Source organism: Urocampus carinirostris, chromosome 13, assembly GCF_059441175.1.
Source record: "Urocampus carinirostris isolate Australia breed hairy pipefish chromosome 13, RoL_Ucar_1.0, whole genome shotgun sequence".
Taxonomy (NCBI): Eukaryota; Metazoa; Chordata; class Actinopteri; order Syngnathiformes; family Syngnathidae; genus Urocampus; species Urocampus carinirostris.
Genome location: NC_142361.1, coordinates 25,149,689 through 25,171,807, shown reverse-complemented (window position 1 = coordinate 25,171,807; position 22,119 = coordinate 25,149,689). Strand labels below are relative to the sequence as shown.

At 37.9% G+C, this 22,119-nt stretch overlaps 1 protein-coding gene across 5 annotated transcripts in view; it reads left to right on the top strand.

The window, feature by feature from the left end:
• The window catches only part of adgrb3 (adhesion G protein-coupled receptor B3), a 224,991-nt gene that overhangs the window by 176,270 nt on the left and 26,602 nt on the right, over positions 1-22,119 (top strand). For 3 of the 5 annotated variants that reach the window (XM_088351660.1, XM_088351658.1, XM_088351662.1), the window contains 7 exons: positions 864-990; positions 3,309-3,412; positions 3,488-3,590; positions 14,560-14,710; positions 16,813-16,882; positions 17,218-17,284; positions 19,084-19,187. In XM_088351660.1, the coding sequence (XP_088207786.1) occupies positions 864-990; positions 3,309-3,412; positions 3,488-3,590; positions 14,560-14,710; positions 16,813-16,882; positions 17,218-17,284; positions 19,084-19,187 (726 nt within the window). The remainder of the gene's footprint in view (positions 1-863; positions 991-3,308; positions 3,413-3,487; positions 3,591-14,559; positions 14,711-16,812; positions 16,883-17,217; positions 17,285-19,083; positions 19,188-22,119) is intronic. The other 2 variants (XM_088351661.1, XM_088351659.1) reach the window with 1 other exon arrangement.

Below are 22,119 nucleotides of genomic sequence, written 5' to 3'. Positions count from 1 at the left end.
TTTGGCATTGGTCGTTTTTTACGACGTTTTTGTAAATAATACAAACATAACGGGACAAAAAGCATCTGAAAAGTAGGAAAAAGTACTTCTTTGCGCCCCCACTACAGCGACGTGAATTAAGTGGATCGCGGTAGCAACCATTCGCTTCGCTCCAGCGGGGTGGTCTGACTTTTCTCGGGGTTCTAATCTCGCTCGCTCCTCACTCCAAATCCTATCCACCTTTCCCTTTTACGATGACTTTGAGGAATTATCCCGAAACATTATTATCCCCGCATTGGAAGTGGACCACCGCCCGAATCAACACACCCCACGATCGCGCGCACATCTGCTCCCATTGGGCCAGCCTCCCCCTCTTCTCTGACGCCGGCGAGATCCGCGCAGCATCAGTCCGATTCCAGGGTGGAAAAAAAAATCTTTGCTAGGAAGCGACCAAAGGCTGCTAATTAAAGCAGTGCAGGGGGAAAGGGGGAGGGAAAAAACGAGGAATAACAGGTGCGTAAAGAGAGGGAGAAGCGGACGATCGGAACCGAAGGAAAGAAAAAAAGCTGCGAAAAAAACAAGCACATGATGCAGGTAAAATGACCGATCGCGATATGTTTATGCACGTTATATTTGGATCAGAACCAGTGGGTGTTAGGACAGCTCCCTTCCGAATCCATCTTCCCTTTCCGAAATCTCGCTCCGGTCTCCCGGCGCCCTGCAGCTGCATGCTCCGAAAGCTGCAACGCTTTCCTTATGGATTTGTTTATATCATTTTTTTTCCTCCTCCTGTTGTCTTCGTGCACGTTGGCGTGGGTTTCGTGGTTACTGAAATCTAAAACAGATAAGATGCATGCTTGAAAATCGACTCCTTGTGATTGCAGGAACGATTCTTGGGGAGCTTGGTCCACAAAGGCGTGTAGAACTGTGCTGACAGATGCCTCGCATACAAAATGCTTATGTGATCGTGTGTCTACCTTCGCCATTTTGGCTCAGCAACCCAGAGAAATGGTAAGTGATCTGTCGTGTTTTTTTTTCCAAGGGTGGGATGAGAAAATCCGGTGCGCTAATCTTGCTAATTCGATGCTGAGGGTGGAGTTAATGTGTGTGTGTGGTGTGACAGCGATGGGGGGCTTTTCTAGTGTCTGCACAGAAACTCTCTGTGCTGGAAGGAAGCTAGAAGTTCCCTTACTTTTGGATTTTCTATTTCTTGGCTGTAAAACAACAGATTTGGGGTAGTAATTTACAGTCTGTACATGGAGTGCTTACAGTTTGTGGCCTGTGTTGATTTTCTAACAGAAGGTCCAGAAAGATCTCTTTACTTCTAGGCCTCAATCAAACTAATACAATCAATATTAGCAAGCTATCATTATTATTAATGGAATAGCATATATGCCGACCATTTCAAATCCAAAAGCTGTAATTTTTCCCCCTCTATTTTCACACATGAGACACAAGCAGTCTCCAGAATCACAAAATCACATGTGCTTGTTTAACTCCGGAAAAGGCAAACATTTACCAGAACACAAATCTAATGGGATCGTTGGAGCAGTTTATTCATACTCAAAGACTTAGACTTGCTTCATAATAAAGCAGCCGTAGACTAAAATGCTAAACTGGAGTTAAGATTTCTTGTTCTTTAAATTTAATGCTGATTAAGCAGATTATTTTTATTTTTATTGTTAAGGATTCTTAAGGGGAGAATAGCGGTAGTCTTACACATCAAGGGGTATTGTTGGTAAATATGGAATAGAATAGAGTAGATTTGTCTTTGTCATTGATTACAACATACTGTACATTGTTTACAATGAGATAAAACGTGGCCCTCCGGGCTAAACATGGAATAAAAGTTTTAAAATAAAAATTGCAAGGTAGAGCTTGTAAACTGGCCTTAATTGGATGTGCATCATAAGATGACAATGTCCTCCGGACTAAACAGACAGCAGCCGATGATTTTTTGGGCAGTGTTGATGACTCTCTTTAGGATTCTCTTGTCTGATGCCGTGCACCCATGTTATAAATAGCAAGTGAATCTGCATTCTTAAGCTCAATTATTATCTTTTACGTCAGATTTAAAGAAATCCTTGAAAAATAATTTAAATCACTCCGGTGTGTCATCTCAACAGAACAAATAAGTAGTACTTGTTCATGCAAGTTGGAGAAGGGATGATAAGGGACCATAAAGTAGATTCAGCACTATTGTGCAGAATTAGGAAATAAGAAATAAAATATGAATATACATGTTTCTATATATACATTGTCAGTATTTTTTCAGTCTTGGTTAGGGTGCTGATGGGGAAGAAACTGATAATAAAACAGCTGTTAAGGAATGATGAGATTTGATTGGTACTACTGATGTCCAGTGTGACATTTTTGTGACCGCAAGAGATGAGTGCAACCTTAAAGTATGTGCAGAACAAAGTAGGATCATTCGATATTATCGACATTTTTTAACAGTGGTTTTCAACCTTTTTTTTAGTGTAGTACTCCCTGTAAAATATTTTTCTCAGCTGAGCAATTGTGGTTAGGGATATTAAAAAATGTAGTAAAAAAGAAGCCATTAAGTCTAATTTAAAAACACTTAGCCAGCCACATGGGGCAAAATGGACCAAGTCACTGCTTGAATTAATTAGATCGAACTTTCGGGGTTGTTTTGTACAAATTGACTCGATTTGTTTGGTCGTTCAAAACCTAATTCATTATTTTTTTGGTTGACATGAACCTAGCTTGGATTATTTTCGTCAAAATGACATGGTTCTTAATGTATTTATATATTTCTTCAATATAATATATATGTTCATTCGTTATCAGCATTGCTTATCCTCAATAGGGTCTCAGGGGTGCTGGAGCCCATCCCAGCTACCTTCGGGCAGTGGGCAGGGGACACCCTGAACTAGTTGCCAGCCAGTCGCAGGGCTAATATCTATATATATTGATTGTGTTAATCAATCTGATTATAAAATGACACTCTTTTTAACAAAATAACCCAAATTATTATTTGTTCATCTCTGTTTTTGGAATGTGTCACTGTTCCGAACAAAATAAATCATCTTTTGATCAATCTCACCTGTATAATGTTAATCAAAAATATAAACGATTTCAACATGGCTGTTTGTTATTAAATTTATCCTGAAATCTCATATCACAGAGGTAGACGTACATTCATTTGAGAGCCGATGCTTTAAAAAGGTATTTTTTTTAATAGATACATAGTCACATCTTCTCTAAGTGGATAAATGTATTCAAGCACTTTGCATCATCAAAGCTCTGGATTGTATTTGCATGCGTTTGAAACGTGAGTTTCCTGCGACCTGCTGTGTCCTCCACAGACCATGGAGTACTCAGGGGTCCCATCTGTGACGCTGATAGTTGGCTGCGGTCTGTCATGTCTCGCCTTGATCACGTTGGCAGTGATCTACGCTGTGTTATGGAGGTAATAACCGGCTCCTCCACCAGGACCAAGCGTTTGATTACGTCGCTCACGTTTTTATGTCTCCTGCTCCCTCAGATACATCCGATCGGAACGGTCCATCATCCTGCTTAATTTCTGCTTATCTATCATCTGCTCCAATATATTGATTCTTGTGGGGCAAACGCAGACGCACAATGCGGTGAGTGTTGTTTTCTTGTTTGCAAATATATCTAAAAACATTTACAAAATAGAGGTATAGGGATTTCTGTGTTTGGAACTACTGTACCATAAAGTAAAGGTCGGAATGTCACAGGGGAATCCAACTTTCCTTGTAACTTCCAAGCTTCTTGAATATTCCAACTGAGTAGGCAGTTTGTTATACAATTGCGGTATAGTGGGCGATGGAAAGCTATGTTAATTAGCTAAGTCCTTCTGAACACCCGATGCCCCAGACAGAATGATTAAAATAATAAAATTGTATGTAGTATTTTCTCACTATGTAATATATGTGTATATGTTTAGATAAATAGAAATAAATATACATGTAAAGGAATGTAAAGAAAACTTAGGCTGGTTAAGTGAAGTTGGATGCAAAGGTTGAGAGGATAATAATAAAACTGTGTTTAAAACTCCCACTTGTCATCTCCTAAGAAGAGTTATTTGCTTTAATCACCTCCTTATTCTTAATAATAGTCCAGATTGCGGATTGGTTACGACCATGCAACTTAAGTAGGTTAGCCATTCATGTGCCTCCTTTGTACTTAATGGTAAATGCAAGCTTAGTTTCCGTGGTTATGTTTTGGTTTCTTTAACATCACTGCAAGTCTAGAAACCTATAGAAAATAAATACACTCCAAAAAAGACAGTATTGCTTTGCCGACTCAGTAAGTCTGTACGACAGACACAAGATTCTAAACTGAATGAACAGAAAAAAGGCATTGTGGGAGGAAGTTCAACCAATACCAAATCTCTATTTTCATGATTCTGTGATGCAAACCAATAGCTGACTAGCATTTTACATGAAGTCGACCAAAAGCAGACGGGCATCTTAGAGACAAGATTTTAGGCACAGTAACGTCACAAAGTTTGATTTTTATGTTTTGGGGAATGCAAAATATTTTTGTTGAGTTCAAGAGACTAAAAGAAAAATCCCATTCCCGACCGTAAAGTGAAAACATCGTAAGCCGGGTTCGCTGTATTCCAGGGGAATAATGTACACAATTTGGAATTGGATGCTACCAACAGTTCACAGAATATTCACTACACTACACCAAACGATGCTATCTCCTTTCTTAATTTAATGTATGTTTCAAAACCCTTGTGCTTCTGTCATGACTTCTTACTTTGAGCAGAAGGAGCCAAAATGTCAGGAAAAAGCTTGAATACGATTCAGATGGGTCTTTTTATGAGGCGTAAAAAGACCAAACTTAAGGGAGGGAAGAAAAACTGCATTTATTGGATGTGTGATTAGTTTTATCGTGCCTATTGCATGCCAGCTGTTTTCCGTGTTATGGTGTGCAAACTGACAAGAATGTAATGGCTTTACTGCAGCTCCATTTGAGCAAATGGCTCATTTTCCTTTGGGTACCGTACTAAGGAGACTTGTGTACAATCTGGAGGGAAAGAAAGTATTTTTTGCAGTTGAAGGATGGGCGTGGTACTTTGCTTCGATGGTTTTTAAAGCCCCAGTGTGTGTAATATGACAACGCATAATAGTGTAAAAATACTTTTGTATCAAACAACAAGCAAAAACGTGTAATGTTTCACGAACATTTTTTTTAAACTCAAAAGTTTAGAATTTTGTAGATTCCTTTTTAGAAGCTGACATGTTTGGCCGCCCTCTTACGACAACGGGAGCCCAAATGACAATTTTGCAAAGGTGGCTTGTTGAGCATTTTACAGCCACTGTTGAGCCCTGCATATGATGGTTGCCGATTCCCGTGATTTGCTTTTTATTCCACTGCTTCCATCTCTGGCCACTCATGTTTAGCCACTTGGCTGCAAGCTATGGCTCGCCGCCAGTTGTAATAGTTGTTGTTTGCTGCTCCATGCTAAATAAGCTGGCTTCTTTCTTCCACAGCTGGTCATGTGAGCAAGTTTTGCTCAAATTCAATCTTTTACTGGCCTTCTTAGAATTTTCTCCAACTAGACACTTACTTTAGCTACTTACACTGTCTCTACTCCAGCTATTTGGTCTATTCAGCCGCTTCAGGTGTAGCCATCTCGCTGGGTCTTTTGTTGATGCTTTCTAGTCCTATTGTGGCTTGAATTATGGTATTGGGCTTTCAAATTTTGCCAGGTGGTGTCCTTGAGGCTACATAGTGCGTTTTCTTAAAATGGACACGCTTCCTGCTCAATTACAAGCTAGACTGACATCTAGTGCTGAATTATTACACACTTTCAATTTAAATAGGGGTTCAATTGACCTTTGCTACACTGACAGACCAAATGTGGCTCAGCTAGACAAGGGTGGCATTTCCCACCCAGCGCAAAAAGGAAAAGTAACCAAAAGGACGACATCTTGAAAAAGGTTTGATAGTGAGGGGTTGAAAAGAGCAACCCATTGGCTGGAGATTTTTTTTTTTTTTTGTAGAAAATGACACTTGGGCTCTTTGAAACATATCACACCCTTCAGTCAAAGACTAATGAAGCAGCTTCCTTAAAATTGAACTGCAGCTCAAAAGCCATTCTTTTGCATTGCTGAAAGTGAGCGTGATGATTTTCCCTTCTTCGTGGTTAATGATGGGCTGAAGTTGACGAGCAGTATTCAGAAGGACAATGACAGCTCCTCGTGAATATGCATGAGCACTTCAGCTTTGCTTAGTGGCCTCTAAAACATCACGAAAAAAAAAGTTTGGCAAACAGTTGTTGTGATTTACTAGCAGCCCACACAGATGCCCTCCTCAGTCATTTGGCAGCACTACACTCTGTCACGTTGACAGATTACAAAGACATGTTATTGTCTAGCAGGGATAGACGTTATACTCTTACTCAGTATTAAGTCATCTTCTTTTATCCACCATTTTAGTAACTTGGAGTTATTTTAAGTGAGTATGCGTTTTATAAGGGAGCAGCGTCTGCCATCCATGTTTAAATCTTAAGATGATACTAATTTATTTTAAAACTGTAATCTGAACTCACTGGTCCACGCTTGTTTGGCATGCATTAGCGAGCAAAGATGGCGAATGCACATTGGGGGACTTTATTAGCTGGGTTGATTTGAAGCCTTGTCTGATTAAATCAGCCCATCTTGAAGTCTTGATTACAAGGACCACCGCTTATTGAATAACACGTATTGCGAGTCCCCACCTAATTAGATATTCGCATTATGAAAATATCAAAAATATAATACCATTTCTTGGAGGGTCGTATATATAAGCACAATTAAAGGCAGCATTCTGATTAATATTTCAGGTCATCGCAATTTTTTTCGCTTGCTATCTTTCACAGTTGGGGTGACTTTTAAAGCCCAGTGTTTAATATATAGCGACCCCTAGCATTGTAAAACAACTTTATTAATTCAATTAACCCTATTGATTCAAATAATAAGCATACACGTATGTATTATTTCTTAAACATGATTGGTTTGTTAAGAGTCATGTGTTTCAAAATTTCCAAATATATTACACAACTTAAGATGCCTTTTGAAGAAGCTGACATTTTTGGCGGCCATCTTGTTACTACGGAAGCCCGGATGACTAATGAAGCTTGTCCTGGTGTTGCTTTTAGCACTTAACGTCTACTGAGCTACCAAGTCAAGTCAAGTCATGTTTATTTGTATAGCCCTCAATCACAAAGAGTCTCAAAGGGCTGCACAGACCACAGATTATTGCAAACCAGACTATTATGACACCCTACCTTGATCTAAAACCTACAAGAGGGTAAATAACACACAATATTGTCAACAAAAATATAGGTTATTCATATGCTATAGAATAGAAGTGTTTTAAGCTTAGCTAAGTTCTGCATTTGATGATAGTTGAATCTTGTGAGTCAGGGATTTTCCTCTTTCCATTGTTTTCCTACCCCAAACACTCATGTTAGCCATCTTGCCGCAGGCTATGGCTCACTGTTAGCAGCTATTGTTATTGTGAAACAGTCTGTTGTAACAACAAGCTTGCTTTGTTCTTTAATGTCACTTGTCTTCCATACCTTGTCATGTAAGCAGGCGCCGCTAAGTTCCTTGATTCAGGGTCTTGACACTTGACAAATTCTGGTATAGTTAGACACTTGTACCAGTACTGACCAACTCCAGCAATTTGCTGTTTTCAGCCGCACTAAGTGTATCCATCCAGTTTACTCAGTCTTTTGTTGTCATTCCTGGGGATTAATATCAGATTTTTTTTTTTTTCGTCCGTGGCTGAAATTCATCCTTGCCCATGCAAGCAAATAGACTTCTGAATTTGGCTCACGCTTTAGTTCTCATAGTGAATTATTACTCTTTAATAAAGACAATCTTCAACTCTGCCCTTCATATTGTATTTAGCAACTCCATCACCGCTTCCTAATGTTAAAGGGGAACATTTTGTATTATTTAGCAACTCCTGGTGGTAAAAAAAAAGTCATTTGCAAAGAACAAACCATGTTTTAAATGAGCGAAAACGTATGAACTGTCATGTAAACATGCATTTTTTGAAAATGCTTGGCGGTCAGGATATTGGCATTTTTTTGGATTCTTGTCCAGAGGGCGCTGACATAATTGGCCGCCATCTTGCTACCCAGTCAACCCTCAAAACCTACATATTTTCTTCTATTTGAAAATAATTTATACTATTTATTTTTTCACCAAAAAGAGAAAACATTTAGAACATAGTGAAAAAATGGCTCCTTTTTAAGATAATTTTTGCTCATTTTGACTATTATTATTATTGTTAATTTTCCTTGTTCATCTTTTCTCTTTTCATTTGTACTTGTTTTTAACTCTTTTTTTCTTCCCTTTTTCTTTACGTTTTATGGCTTTTTTTCTCTTATTTTTTTCATATTTTTCTTTGTCACCCTTTCCCCTTTTTTTGCTTTCTTTTCTTTCCTTTTTTGTTTTCCTTTTTTCTTTTCCTTTTTTAAATATTTCTTTCTATTTCTCTCGTTTTTTTTTACCCTTTTCTCTTTTTTCTTTCTTCGCTAAACACTACAAAAAAGTAAGGGAATATAATATTGTGTTTTGGCCACTTCGATTTTCCGTAGTTTGTATTCTTCCTTGTACTTTTTAGTGATTGTTTCCGGTTGCACAACACCATGCAAATATAGTGGACAATTATTACACACTGTGCCTTTGACAGCTAGCAGCTACTGTAAGTGTTTCATCAAAGCAGGGCATGCCTGTCTGACATTTTTTTCACAGGCTCTTAACAGGCGAAAATGACTGTACACATTTGATGCTAAAAGCTTGACATCTATGCAGTTCATTCATTTTTAAAAGACCCGGCTTAAAAGTCCTATTTTTGTTTTGGGTACCAAAATGCACCAACAGTTCTTAGGTCAACACACTTTGTAGCCCAAAATAATGCAACTTTGTTTTCCAGAAAAAAAATACAATTACTGCTTCACATTGTTGTAAATATAACAGGAGAACATATCTAAAAACATTCGTAATATATTTGATTTGCAGTTCTTTAGAAATACTGAATTATCAAGGTGGATTCTTTCTGTCAGTCTCCTGCAGTGCTGTTAATGAGAAAGCATCAATGCAAACAATCATATTATATCCTATGTTGTTTTGTTCTCATATTGTTTGAGAAATTCCACACGTTTGAGTTTGAAATCACGTTGGAGTGGTAGGCCGTTAAAAAACATAACCCAGCGTGGGTTTAATTGATGTGCTTCATTTGTTGTTGCTCAAACTCTTGAAAATAAGAGCTTATAATTGGCACCATTGTTTGCATATTCCGAGTCGCTCATCGCCTCGCAGAAATTGTCTCAGAGGTGTGGAGTTGTCCTCCCGGGGGCAGCAAATTCACTGCGTCGCCTTTGCTTGTTTGGGCTTTGTCTTTTATCCTCTTTGCTTTAATTTCTGTTAGGGAATCAACACACTTGTGGGTCAAAAAACAAAGCAATGCAGAGAAGAATAGGGAGCCTTGTTCAATCCAGAACAACAAAGACAACAAAGCCTTGATATAAGCAGCATCTCGTACTTTCATGCTCTGATTTGATTGCTCTTCAGGAATTCAATTGAGAAAGTTTGCATCATATTTATATATTTAACAAATGTCATGTCGAGACTCTTAATGCATTTTCATATTTTAAAAGGCACGTTTAAACATTTTCCTAAATCAGATATTACGAGGGAACTACGAACATGCGAAAACAGGAAAAGGCCAGACGACGTGAAGCCCCCTTTTCAAGTTGAAGTAATATAGTATAACTAAACACAGAGGATCTAGATAACTAATAAATGTCAAAATGTATGATAACTTTCAAAAGTATTTGACAACATTACAACGTGGAAAGATGGTAAATGAAGATACATATGCACCAATGCCATTTACTGAAGGTTTAAATTGATTCCATCAAACTTGAATAGTAAAGAGTTCACACTCTTTATATAAGCTTTATCGTTAAACCATATTTGAAAGACTAAATCTAGTTCTGAGTAGCTCACCTGGTTTAAGAGTCATCCTCCACACAGAGATGTGAGTTCGATCTCCATTCACTTTGTATTCAGCTTTACTGAATATTAAGATGCAAAGCCTTAGTAACGAACCATCCATTAAAGAGTTGTTCACTGAAAATAACCCACCAGTGAATGGTTCGTTTTGATTTTCTAAGATATTTGATTTCTTACTGGCATGATGTTTTAGTAGTTGACTGAGCCTATTTTAACCCAAAATCTAGTTATCACAACCTTGTAAAACTGTAACAACCATAGTAATAACATGATCAATTGTTATGCCAAGGCCCTGACTAAAAAGTAAAGTAGTAATTGCTATAAATATGAATTCTGGTTCCTTTTTTTAAGACTTCTCCTATGCCCTACATATTCCCTGGTGTGCTATTTTTTAGCCTCTCGACCCAAAATTGATGTTTTCCACTTAGCAGATCACACTGTAAGTAGATTGCCATTGATATAATAAGGAGTTTGTTCTTTGTGATAAATTTAAGTTGCAAACAAGCCTAAGGCCAGCATGGGGTTTTGTTGTAATATTTAAGTCAAGTCATGTTTATTTGTATAGCCCTTAATCACAAAAATGAAAAATTTCAGTGATTGGCTGACAAAAACTATTTTGTTCTCTGAGATAATTAGCATTAAAAGCAAAGTCAACAGGAGTATGATGCAATTACACTTGAATGCTTGAATGCTTAATGCTTTAATGATTAATTTCCATCACTACTGTAATCACTTGTCTTTTGTGGTTAATGGGGACCAAAACCCCACGCAATATGCAAAAAATCCGCAGAGTAGACCCCTATTGTTAACATTCACAGCAATAGTTAATTGGGGATGATAAATCGCGGCCGCATTGGTGCTGTTTGGTTTAGGAAGAAAGAACATATAAGAAGAGCAACCACACGTGACAAAAATGTGGTCTCTCAGCCCCGTTTTCAGCAATAGTCAACTGAGGATAACGGATCATGGCAACAGAACAGCACCCCTCACAACAACAGTACCCTCTGCCGATCCCCGCTTGCAGCAATATGGGTATGGACGATAATGGACGGGTGCCGCACAAATACACTTCATTTTGGGTACAGTTATGGCAGAAAAAACGCCCTGCCAGGCCCTGCTCGCAGCAATATGCAATCAAGGATAATGGATTGTAAAAAAATAATAATGTCTCAATTGCGAAGTGTGAAGTAGCGAGAGATTACAGTATATGCACAGCAGAAATTTTGTGAAGGCTTTTTTGAAGAAAAAAAAAATGGTCAAATTTATATAACCTGCTCCAATTGAACCATCAACCAAAAGTCTTATCAAAGCTATGATCATTTATCGTGGTCCCTTCCTCACTTTCTTTGTTTCCATGGATACCAACACAGTGAGAGCCCGACATTTGCTTTTTCTGAAGACCAGTGTGAACTGCCGGTTTCATCCTCGCTTATTTTTGTAGGACTGGCTACAGTGGTCCGTCCCTTTCAGAATGCGCATAATGATGACTATTTTTCTGCATGTCATAGCCTGATCTTTAAACCGGGTAGATGCGCAGATTATAGATGAGCTGTTTCTAGGAAACGGAGGAGAGCTGTTTATTCAGTGTAAATTGGAGAAGACAACCCATAGTGTTACTGTAAATTAGGATGCAAAGCCTTTGTAACAAACCAAGTATTGTCCAAATACTGTTTCAAATTGTTTCAAGAGTAATGACTTTTGATGTATTGAACATATTATTCCCAGTACATTGGAGGTTGCTTGACAGGGAAACACATCCACAACTGTGTCAAATACCAACATCTATCCAGTTGAGCTAATCTGGATGTGTATGCGTGGGGTTCAAAACTATAGGATGTCAAGGCAGGGGTTCTGGATTTCTGAGTAGGGTTTAAAAATATTCTATGGATTTTTGTTTAATTAAAACAATGAAGATAGTAAAATGGAGACAGTTAGAATAAGACAACCAAAATATTAGCTTGCCTTTATAAGGGGATTGAAACCATGGCCCTGTGTATGAAAGACAAGCACATTTTTTTTTTTTTTTTGGTTTGAACAAATTTATTGACACTAATAACAGAAAACAATCATGACAATCTCAACAGCAATTAAGCACATTCACAATATTATATTCCAATATGACGTTTTTTACAGCAAACACAAAGTGAGGTTTGAACAACCCTTCTCGAAAATCTTAGCCAGGTACACTACACAATATGTATGTATGTTTGCCCCGAAAGTTGATTCGAGCTGGCAAAAAAAGGTCTGGAATTACGGGGTAAGGTTAGGGTTAGGAGTGGAATCAAGATTAGGTTTCGATCTAGGGTTAGGGGTTGGACCACGGGTTCAAGCTAGTGTTAAGTTTGGAGCTAGTTTTAGGGTTAAGTGTAGGGTAAGGTTTGTAGTTATGGTTAAGGCAAGGGTTAGGGTAATGATGGGAGCTAGAGCAAGGGTTGGAGCTAGGATTAACAGTGGATATAGGTTCAGGGTTACGGTGAAGGTAGAAGCTAGATTCAAGTGGTAAATGTTAAGGGTTACAGTGGGTTAGGGTTATGCACTTTTTAAATGTCCTGCAGCATATACAAAATAATCGTATTTTTATCACAAAGAGGCACTAGATATTACAAATTGTCGTTTTTAAGAATGTGGTTACGACGCGGTGTTGTCAGATTGTGTGCCAGTCACACACCATTCTCTGGGTAAAGTTTTTATACTGTGGCTACGTTACAGTAAAAACCACGATATAATTTTTCCCTCGCTTCTGAAATCCCACTCACCTAAAAGCTTCTCTCGTCATATTTCAATCCACATTTGTGTGCTTAATGTCTCCCGTGGGTTTAAGTAAATACCTTCCCACTTGTCAGATATGCGGTAATGGAGGATTACTCTCTTCTTTGAACCCCAATGAGCACACCAGGGGGTGGATGTAGTGTGGTTCTCTCAATGGAGATTTACAGAGGACGTCACTGTGTCAAAGCCTCGGGATGAGATGACACACTTTAGTCTTTACCTCACACGATACTTGACTGCCTACTTGGAGAACAAAATACGCACAAAGTATCCTAACTCTGTCACCGTGCCTTGACAAGACTCTTAAGGATCCCTCTTTATGTCCAACCCCTCTGCTAAACAATCCCCCACGGGTGACGTGAAACAAAGATGTACGAGCTAATGAAGCCACGAAAAGACGTTCCTTTATTGAGCCGGAGTGCTATCTCCTGCCACCGGTGCCTGCTATGTCGAAGGGGAAAGACATGTTTCGGTTTCTTTGCTCGGCGTACAACGGTTGACCTTGGAGTGCGGGATCCCCGGCATACTAATGAGGGTCAATGCAGAGGAATGCAGCCAGCTTCTGATCTTTATGGCCACCCCCGCTGATTCGATTAAGCCTCCAGTATTGCATGGAGCGATGCTTCTTGTGTGTTCCCTCGCCATCTCTTCGTCCTCATTGCATCACAGACTTTTTTCTATAAATAGTTTCCACAGATGAATACAGACTTCATTTTGGTGTAGACTTGCACTACATATGGATGGATAACGATATGTTACAACCAATCGGAGAACTCCCTTCTGTTTCCTGGGGTTGATTGGATCAATCCGAATGAATCGTTTACATATCAAGTGATAATCAAATACCCCTTTATACATGCTGTTTGCCAACAATCCGATTGGGCGGGGCAAGCAAGACGTCATGCATCTAACTTTTGACATTCTATAAAAAATGGATTATTTTATTTAGCTCACCAAAATCAACAAGGCACTGCACTTGTTGGCTCCATTGCCACATCCCATCTTTAAGTTGTGCTAGTATGTGCCTTCCTAGAATCATGGACTTACATCATATATGGATGGATACAACTGTGGCATTTTCGCTGTGGTGGTAGAAAATAAAATGCAAATGTCCTGAAGAAATCGACAAATACACATGAGATTTTCTTCAGCCCATAAGCTGCAGTTTGAGTGTATCTTTTTTCATTGTACTACAAGTCCCACCGTGCTTTGCTGCAATAAAATTTCCCGAATGAGGGAAACTGTGCGTGCGCAATAATGTGCACAAGTAAATGTATTAATTGTGATACACTACAGCAGGGGTCGCCACCCTCTTTTAATGTGAAAGCTATTTTTTGTGTGATGGGTTAGTTTTAATATGCTTTTCTTAAGTAACAACTTATAATGGTATCACTATGTTGTATCGAAGTCACTATTATGTCCATACCAGGTTACATTGAGTAAAAGTAGGGTTGAAATAAGCTCAGCCAACCATGAGAGCATCTGCCTTGTATAAGGGCATCGGGCTGATTTTAAAAGAAGTTTGGAAGAATTGATCATGTATTTAGAGACGCTGATCTTGACAATGAATCTAATGCTAGTTAGAAATCAAATTTCTTAGAAAATCACAATGATTGCTGGTGATCTTTTTCAGAACCAGTCCGCAAGCTACTCGGCTGGTTTGAGTTTATATTTAAGGTTTTACTTTGCAGAAATTTACTTAGTTAACCGCAAATATCGAGTGAATACTGTTACTGTATGAGGACTTAAGAGCTTTTTTTATGATTGTATCAATTTCCATTTTCTTTTTGGTGACTAGGGTGTCTGCATCATGACGACGGCCCTGCTGCACTTTTTCTTCTTGGCATCGTTCTGCTGGGTTCTCACCGAGGCTTGGCAGTCTTATATGGCAGTGACGGGAAAGGTCCGAACCAGGCTCATCCGCAAGCGCTTTCTCTGTCTCGGCTGGGGTAAGCAAGCAGATAAATATCGCCTTCGCCCTTCAACTCGATGTTCGTTTTGTTGAATAACGAGGAGACGAGATCGTCATCGCTGAGCAACCTTGAATTGGCGGAAAGATTGTAACGATTGTGTTATAGTAATTGAATGAGACTGTTATGTAACATTCCCAACCACTTTTGTATAATACATTTTTAAACAAGCATTATATTCATTGTATTTTTTATCCAAATGAAATCCCAAACCTTCATTTTTGCAAAAATATTTTCCTGAACTCTAGTTCAAAGCGCTTTTTATCTTTCAGACAAACATAAATATCTCCGATAGAAAGTGGGAAAAAATTGTTTTGAAATAGCCCACGTTCATTCTTCTTGTTACCTAGCAACAAACGGCTCTCTTAGTCATTGCAGAGCTACTGCTTCTTGAACATAGTTATTAGCTTGGGTTTGTGGTAACGTGCCTTAAGAGCTAGGGACGTTAAAACATTTCGGGGCAGCCGATTCATTTTCATAGCTTGATTTCTAAGAGAGGGCCAAGCCAAACATCACTTGTTGTCTCTTAATCCCGTTGCGTGAAATACCACAGCCGATGATTAATGAGAGTCTTGCATACACTAGGCACTGCAGAGAAAATTGTGGATGGTCACGAGGGCCGAATGCTCCTCCTGCCTCCGGGAAAGCGATTACATCAATCGCACCTGCATGCGCTTCCCAAAACGTTAATATTCCGAGCACACATGAGAGGAACTCATCCTGTCACACCAGGGCATTGGATTTTTTTTTCTTAACCGTAGATGATTAAAAACTTTCCTGCCTCCTGGACTTCAATTTGAAGAAATTGCAGTTCTCCCACAGCTTTGATAAAACACACGTTTGAAATATTTAATTGTACAGTCCTCCCTTGGCATTTTGCAGTATGACTTTTTGTCCCCAATGCTTCACTGATTATAGGTTTCACAAATAAAGATGGTTGCACTTTACACCCGCTAGTACACTCAAATCAACCAAAGGACTGCCTTCTGGTCCCTGGGCGCCGATTGTAGCAATCCGAAGAAAATCATTTACATGAATAGGGACAAATAGCTTCGTATACATTCCTTTTGCCTGCAATCCGAACAGGGGGGGCAAGCAGGGGCGAAGTCATGCAAATAGTTTCTGAGTTTAAATCCTGACATATAAAGGGTGATTTCATTCATTCCCATTACCAAAATCAACAAAGTATCGTGCTTGTTTCCTCCCAAAGTGTTCTCCATTGCTGTGTCCTATCTGTTTACAAGTTGTGCCTGTACGCGGCTTGCCAGAAGCGTAGACTTACACTATATATAAATGGATAAAACTGTAGCATTAAATGTGTTGTTGTTTTTATGCCACTCTTGTCCTCAGTTCCCTTAAGTGTGCCCCACTATAACGTTTTTTAAATTAAATATTAATGTACTGTGCTCAAGACCAACACTGAAATAACATTTTTCTATACTTTTTTTTTTAATCATTATTTTATCAATATATTTATGAAATACATTTAACCTGTCTTAGCCCTATAGCATTTTGAGTTTTTCAATGCATTTAGTGGTTAATAAAGGGACAACAGATATTAGTTTTCTCTAATTCTGGGTGTTTCAAAACCAATTTATTAAGGATATATTTATGAACGGATATACTTTTACTCATAGAAGATACATGTCGATGACTGCATGAACATATTCATAAATGCATATTAGGAAAAAAATAACATGCCATTTATTTTATTTTTTTCCGAAATATTGGATTCAAGAGTATCTCAGCATCGGTAAATAAATCCAATCAATTTATCAACCAATCAATCATTATTTTCCTTTTGGCCCAGCCCTTCAGCAAAAGATTGGAATCCAACATGCTCCCCAAATAAAAGTTTGCCCACCCTTGCTATTTATGTATGGATCTAACTCTGACATCCACTATATATTGATGGATACAACAGTGTCATTGTCATCCTCAGGGTGCAAAATATTAATCATGAGACTCGAGGCAATGGTGTGTAATTTTAGCGGGTCTAATGAAGACAGACAGTAATGGGTTCCTAATTTTCCAACGCAACATTGAGCTTTTCACTAACTATTGATTGTTTTGTCTTGAAGGATTACCAGCTTTAGTGGTTGCTGTGTCGATGGGCTTCACCAAAACAAAAGGCTACGGGACACCTTTATAGTAAGTCGCTCCTTTTTGTCAACCACAACGTCAAGACTTAAGGCTAATGATAAATTGCCTCTGCAGTGGCTCACTTACCCTAAATTGAGCCATAAAGACCGTCCCACGAAAGCAATCCGATTTAGCGATTGCTCAGCGGGATCCCAATTTCTCGAGTTGTATCGCAGCGTGTTACCGATCTCTTTAGCGTGTGAAAATATCCAAATAGAGTGACGGCATATGGCGCTTACTCCCCTGACAATCGGGGAGGAAAATACGACCGGATGTTATTTTGTATGCTATTAACTCGGATGTTATCAGTGGCTGCGAGTTAACTGTCGCCCGTTTCCCTGCAGCTGTTGGCTGTCTTTGGAAGGGGGGCTCCTGTACGCTTTTGTCGGACCTGCAGCTGCTGTTGTTCTGGTAAGCCTCAAACCGTAAACCGCTTTTTTGATTACAGGTGATAATGAATGAATATTGATGATTCAAGATTTTTTATTGGGTAGCAGGAGCGTAAATGTATATTTTTCAGTGGGGTCATTACAGTGTTTTGTGAAATTAAATTTTACCCTTTTGAGAAAAAGAATTACTTATTTTTTATGAATTCTTTACTGATGTTTTTCAGAAATACATTTTTTTTTCTTTTGCATCACTGGAATGTTTTCAAGTGAAAAAAAGTGCTAAAATGCTCCAACATGGAGATAACATCTTTTTGAAATGGCAGGAACACATTGCTATAAATAACCCGTATTTTAATTATTTTTCAATATTTAAAAAAATGCTTGAGCATAAAATAACAAGAGAAGTGAAACATAAAAGATTGAAACGCAAAGTGATGAATAAAAATATTGGGTAAAAAAAAAACATCTTAAAATTGCACCTGAAATGTACAGGGAGCTATCACAGCAATCTTAAAACTGATGTCATGTGATTCCGCACGTTCTGCTGTATTGTGCCACATTTGCAAGTTTGCAATATTCGTTTTGAGAAATCCGGAGAACAGGGAATTGGAATAACCAAATCAAGATGAGAAAAAAGCATGCATCAGCACCCCAGTGTTTGCCCTAGAGAGGAACAAATAATACTGAAATCCCTTGTTTATTGCAGTTATTAGGGACAAGAAACCCCTACGATATGCCAAAAAATTACTTCCCACTTCCCAACATTCACACACATACACACACACACACAAACACACACATGTTTAACATGCTAACGGACTCACCTACTCGCAGCATTATTTGACCGGTGATAATGCATCGAGGCTTTACAGGTGCTGTTCATTTTAGGCTGATCGAATGGAGAAACGATCCGGCACGTGACACAAATCTGAGGCTAATGGATTGCTGCCAAAGTGTGCAGTTCATTTTAGGTAGTGCACAATGGCACGCTTCAGCGGCCGGAACAGAAAAAAAGGGCTCTGCAAGCCCCTGCTCTCAGCAATAGTCGCCTGGGGATGATGAATTTCGGCCACATGCGTGAATTTCATTTGAGGGCCAGAATGACAAGTCTTATGACAAAGGTGCTTTCGGATGGTCCCCACTCGAGTCAATATGGGATAAGAGATAAGGGATTGTGGCTGCCTGAGTGCAGTTCACTTCTTGGTGGACAGAATGGCAAAACCACCAGGCCTGACAAAAATGCACTTCACCCCACTCACAAAAATACGCATTGAGGGATGATCAAACGTGGAATAATCTTTAACACGGGTTGGAATTAAACTAAACTCAGGGTCAAAAATAGTGCCCACATTCTTAACACAAGTTCTCAAATCTCAGGATTGTCATATTTTACAAAACTTTAAGGGCCAAAGGAATTCTCCATGTCCTATTTTCCAGCGACACGAACACAGAGCACTTGAATTTATTTGTAATCCGACGACATAAAGCCTAAAATTGCACACTGGTGCCCTAGTTTTCTGTCAGTGAAGTTGGCCCTAATGCCGGATGAAGGTGCCTTTGAGAAGAAAAAGTATTTCTTATTAGGCAGATCTTTTCCTAAGGGCAGCCGTGCCGGACCGAGAGTGCACGGCATGGCTCATCCGCTGGCTGAAATGTGACAGATATTAAAAAATAAAAAGGAAGAAAATCAGACGCCAAAGGTCTATGGGGAAGAAAAAATGTAACAATGGCATCAATCATCGACGACTGATGGAAAATGTTATGTTGTTAACATTAGTGTATAATAATTGTTGCAATGAATATTTCTCCTTTGCTTTCCAGGTCAACATGGTGATCGGTATTCTGGTATTTAATAAATTAGTGTCCAGAGACGGAATACTGGATAAGAAAATGAAGCATCGAGCAGGGTATGACAGCACGTCCTTGTTAGTACCTTCATTCTTTCTTCTTTTATTATTTTCTTGTTTCTATGTATTCATTATGTATTTGTTCCGATGCTAATAATACTGCTCAGAATTGTATGCCTAGAATATGATGTACTTTTTAATGTAGGGTTCACAAACAGGGTGCCTTTAAGAACACCTGAGTAGCTCTCAAAGATGTTCCGAAAAGGGGTGGGACATTGTGATTTTTCAGGAAATTACTTTTCTAGCTGTTATAGTATTTTAGCGGTTGTCTGAGCCTTTTTAACCCTATTTCTATTAATTACAACTTTGTTATCACATACTAATAACAAACCAAAGCACACACTAACTCAGAAATGCATGAAAACAGAAAAAGATGAGGAGGAATCTATGTATTTTTTGTGTGATGGATGAAAAATGTTCTACTTGCTGACACCATCATCATTGCAGCCTCTTCAAGCTGCTTGTGTGGCGGCTGCAAATATGTGCCTTTCTTAGATGTGTTCAAATACACTTTTTTTTCATCTTTTTGGGGATTTGGGGCAGCGTTTGGACTGTATACGAAATAACTTTATTTAATTTTACTGTTTTCACTCTACAAAAAAGAAAAGCACGAGCATGAAATCCCTCTCCCCTTTCCTGCTTCCTTGTGTTGTGACTCCCAAACAGCTCTGATAAAAGTCAGATAAAAGCAGATGGGCGCGATGGAAAATACATTATAAAGGCTCTTTGAACTCATTTGGGCATTGTTAACACATGGTTAACAGAGATAATATTCTACCCGTAACTTTTTAGGAACTTCCAAACGGCACACCCCACCTTTAAATATCCAATGACTAAAAAGTATTTACAAGGCTTTTAAATTTTGAGGGTCCAGACTTTGTTTTTTTTTGTCTGTTATGGCTCTTTAAAAATTTTGGGTTGCCGACCCCTGCACTAATCAATCAAAAACTAAATTGTATGTGTTTTTGTTGAGATATACAGTATTGCGTACTAAAAAGTTGTTTTCACCTCATTGGCAGAACATTTTGATTATTTGAAGTACTATTTTTCACGTTTCACTTACTTTTCTAAGAATATATAAAAAATGATGTTGTTTAGGAAAAAATAATCGGCTCATTTTATAAACCATTTTTGAAGAATTCATTATGTATTTAAAGACACTGATTTCTCATGCCAGTCAAAAATCAAATTTCCCAGTAAATCACAATGACCCATCACTAGTTAGATATTTCCAGAACTGGTCCGGGGTTTACTCAAGTGTTAATATGGGGCTACCTGCCGCCGTAGGCTCCTCTGGTTTATCGATTCCGCAAAGAAAGCAAATGATTCCTGCTCAAGTTTACTTTGAGAGCATCACTGCCTTCTACTGTGGCAGATGTGCAATTGCACACATATTTTTCAAGTAAGAAAAAACTAAAAGTTAGTGGCTCAGGGCGCCACCCCCTTTTGACAAGGACATTGTGTTGTTCATCAGCGAAAATTAAAGTCATGACATCGCAACTCTTTGGTGTTAATGTTACACCTCTAGTGTGAATGTATTCTTAACAAGTCAAAAATAAAACACACTTTTGCTTAGCCATCAAAATGCACTTTTGAGGCACAGGTTACAAGACAATATTTTTTTGTATTCTAGAAAGGCATTTTCTTTTTTATGTGTTTTTTACTGATTGTATCTGCTATTTGAGTCTTCTTGTATCGCACTATTATATTTCAACCGTTTCCATGTAAAAGAAGAAATATGATACTTAAAATAAGTGGTAACGTTTACTACAAACATGTTTCAAAATAAAGTACATAAAAAACATCATATTGAAATTTTCTCCTTAATTTACTAATTAAAAAACGTTTTTTCCCGAGTAAAACAAGAACTGATACTTGAAATACTTATGTTAGTAACTGGAAAAAAATGACATAAATATAAACTGAAAACAACATTTAATATATTTTACACTTTGTCCACAGTCAAACAAGAAGACTAATACTTAAAATGTGTTAATTTACTAGAAAAATGTTACAATACAGTAAAATTTAAAGCGTATACATTTGAATATTGTTTTCTATTGATAATTAAAAAGAAATTATGGTGTACAATAAGAAAATGAATGGTTAAAGATTGTAACAGAAAAATAAGTTATAGCAAAATGAAAAGAAATATTTTTTATTGACTAGATTAAAAGAAATATCTTATTCTACTTGGAAAATAAATCACAATTATCGGAAAACAAATAAATTTGAATATTTTCTCAAATTATATTTTTACTTTTTAATTGACAATTAAAAAAAGAACACCCAAAAAAGTTTTTATTCTACCAGAAAATAGAGTTACACATTTAGCAAAATTACCAAATGATAGATATAGTTTAATATTTTTAATGCAAGTCACAAATATACTTATTTTTTCTTGGTTAAATAAGAAAACTACTACTTAAATTATTTGTTTTACTAAAAATATATTTACAATTTATAACAAAATAAGACATGAATGAATGAATAACATTTAAATATTTTTCACCTTTGACTAAATTTGAAACTTTTTTTTCAGGTAGAAAGATAAAAGAATAAATGGACTTGAACACACATATGACAACTACATTTAATATGCCCCATTTTTCCAAGTAGTGCTGAGCTTGAGTTTGCAAGAAAACAATTTACATATCTTAAGATATAAATAAACATGGAGCTTATGGACATTTTCTCCAAGAAAAATCACCGGACACAAAGAGGTCGACTTCCTCGCGGGAGCATTGTGAATCCCTGTTAATAAGCCCCCGGTATAACCACAACACGCCCACACGATGTTTCGCTAACATCATGTCAGTTATTTAAAATTCTTAAGCATGCGAAATTTGAGGAAATACTACATGGCGTTTGCATGAAATCTATGTATATTTCATCAGTATCTTCTAATTATTTTCCAAATTAATGCATTTTGAAAATGTATGTAATGTCA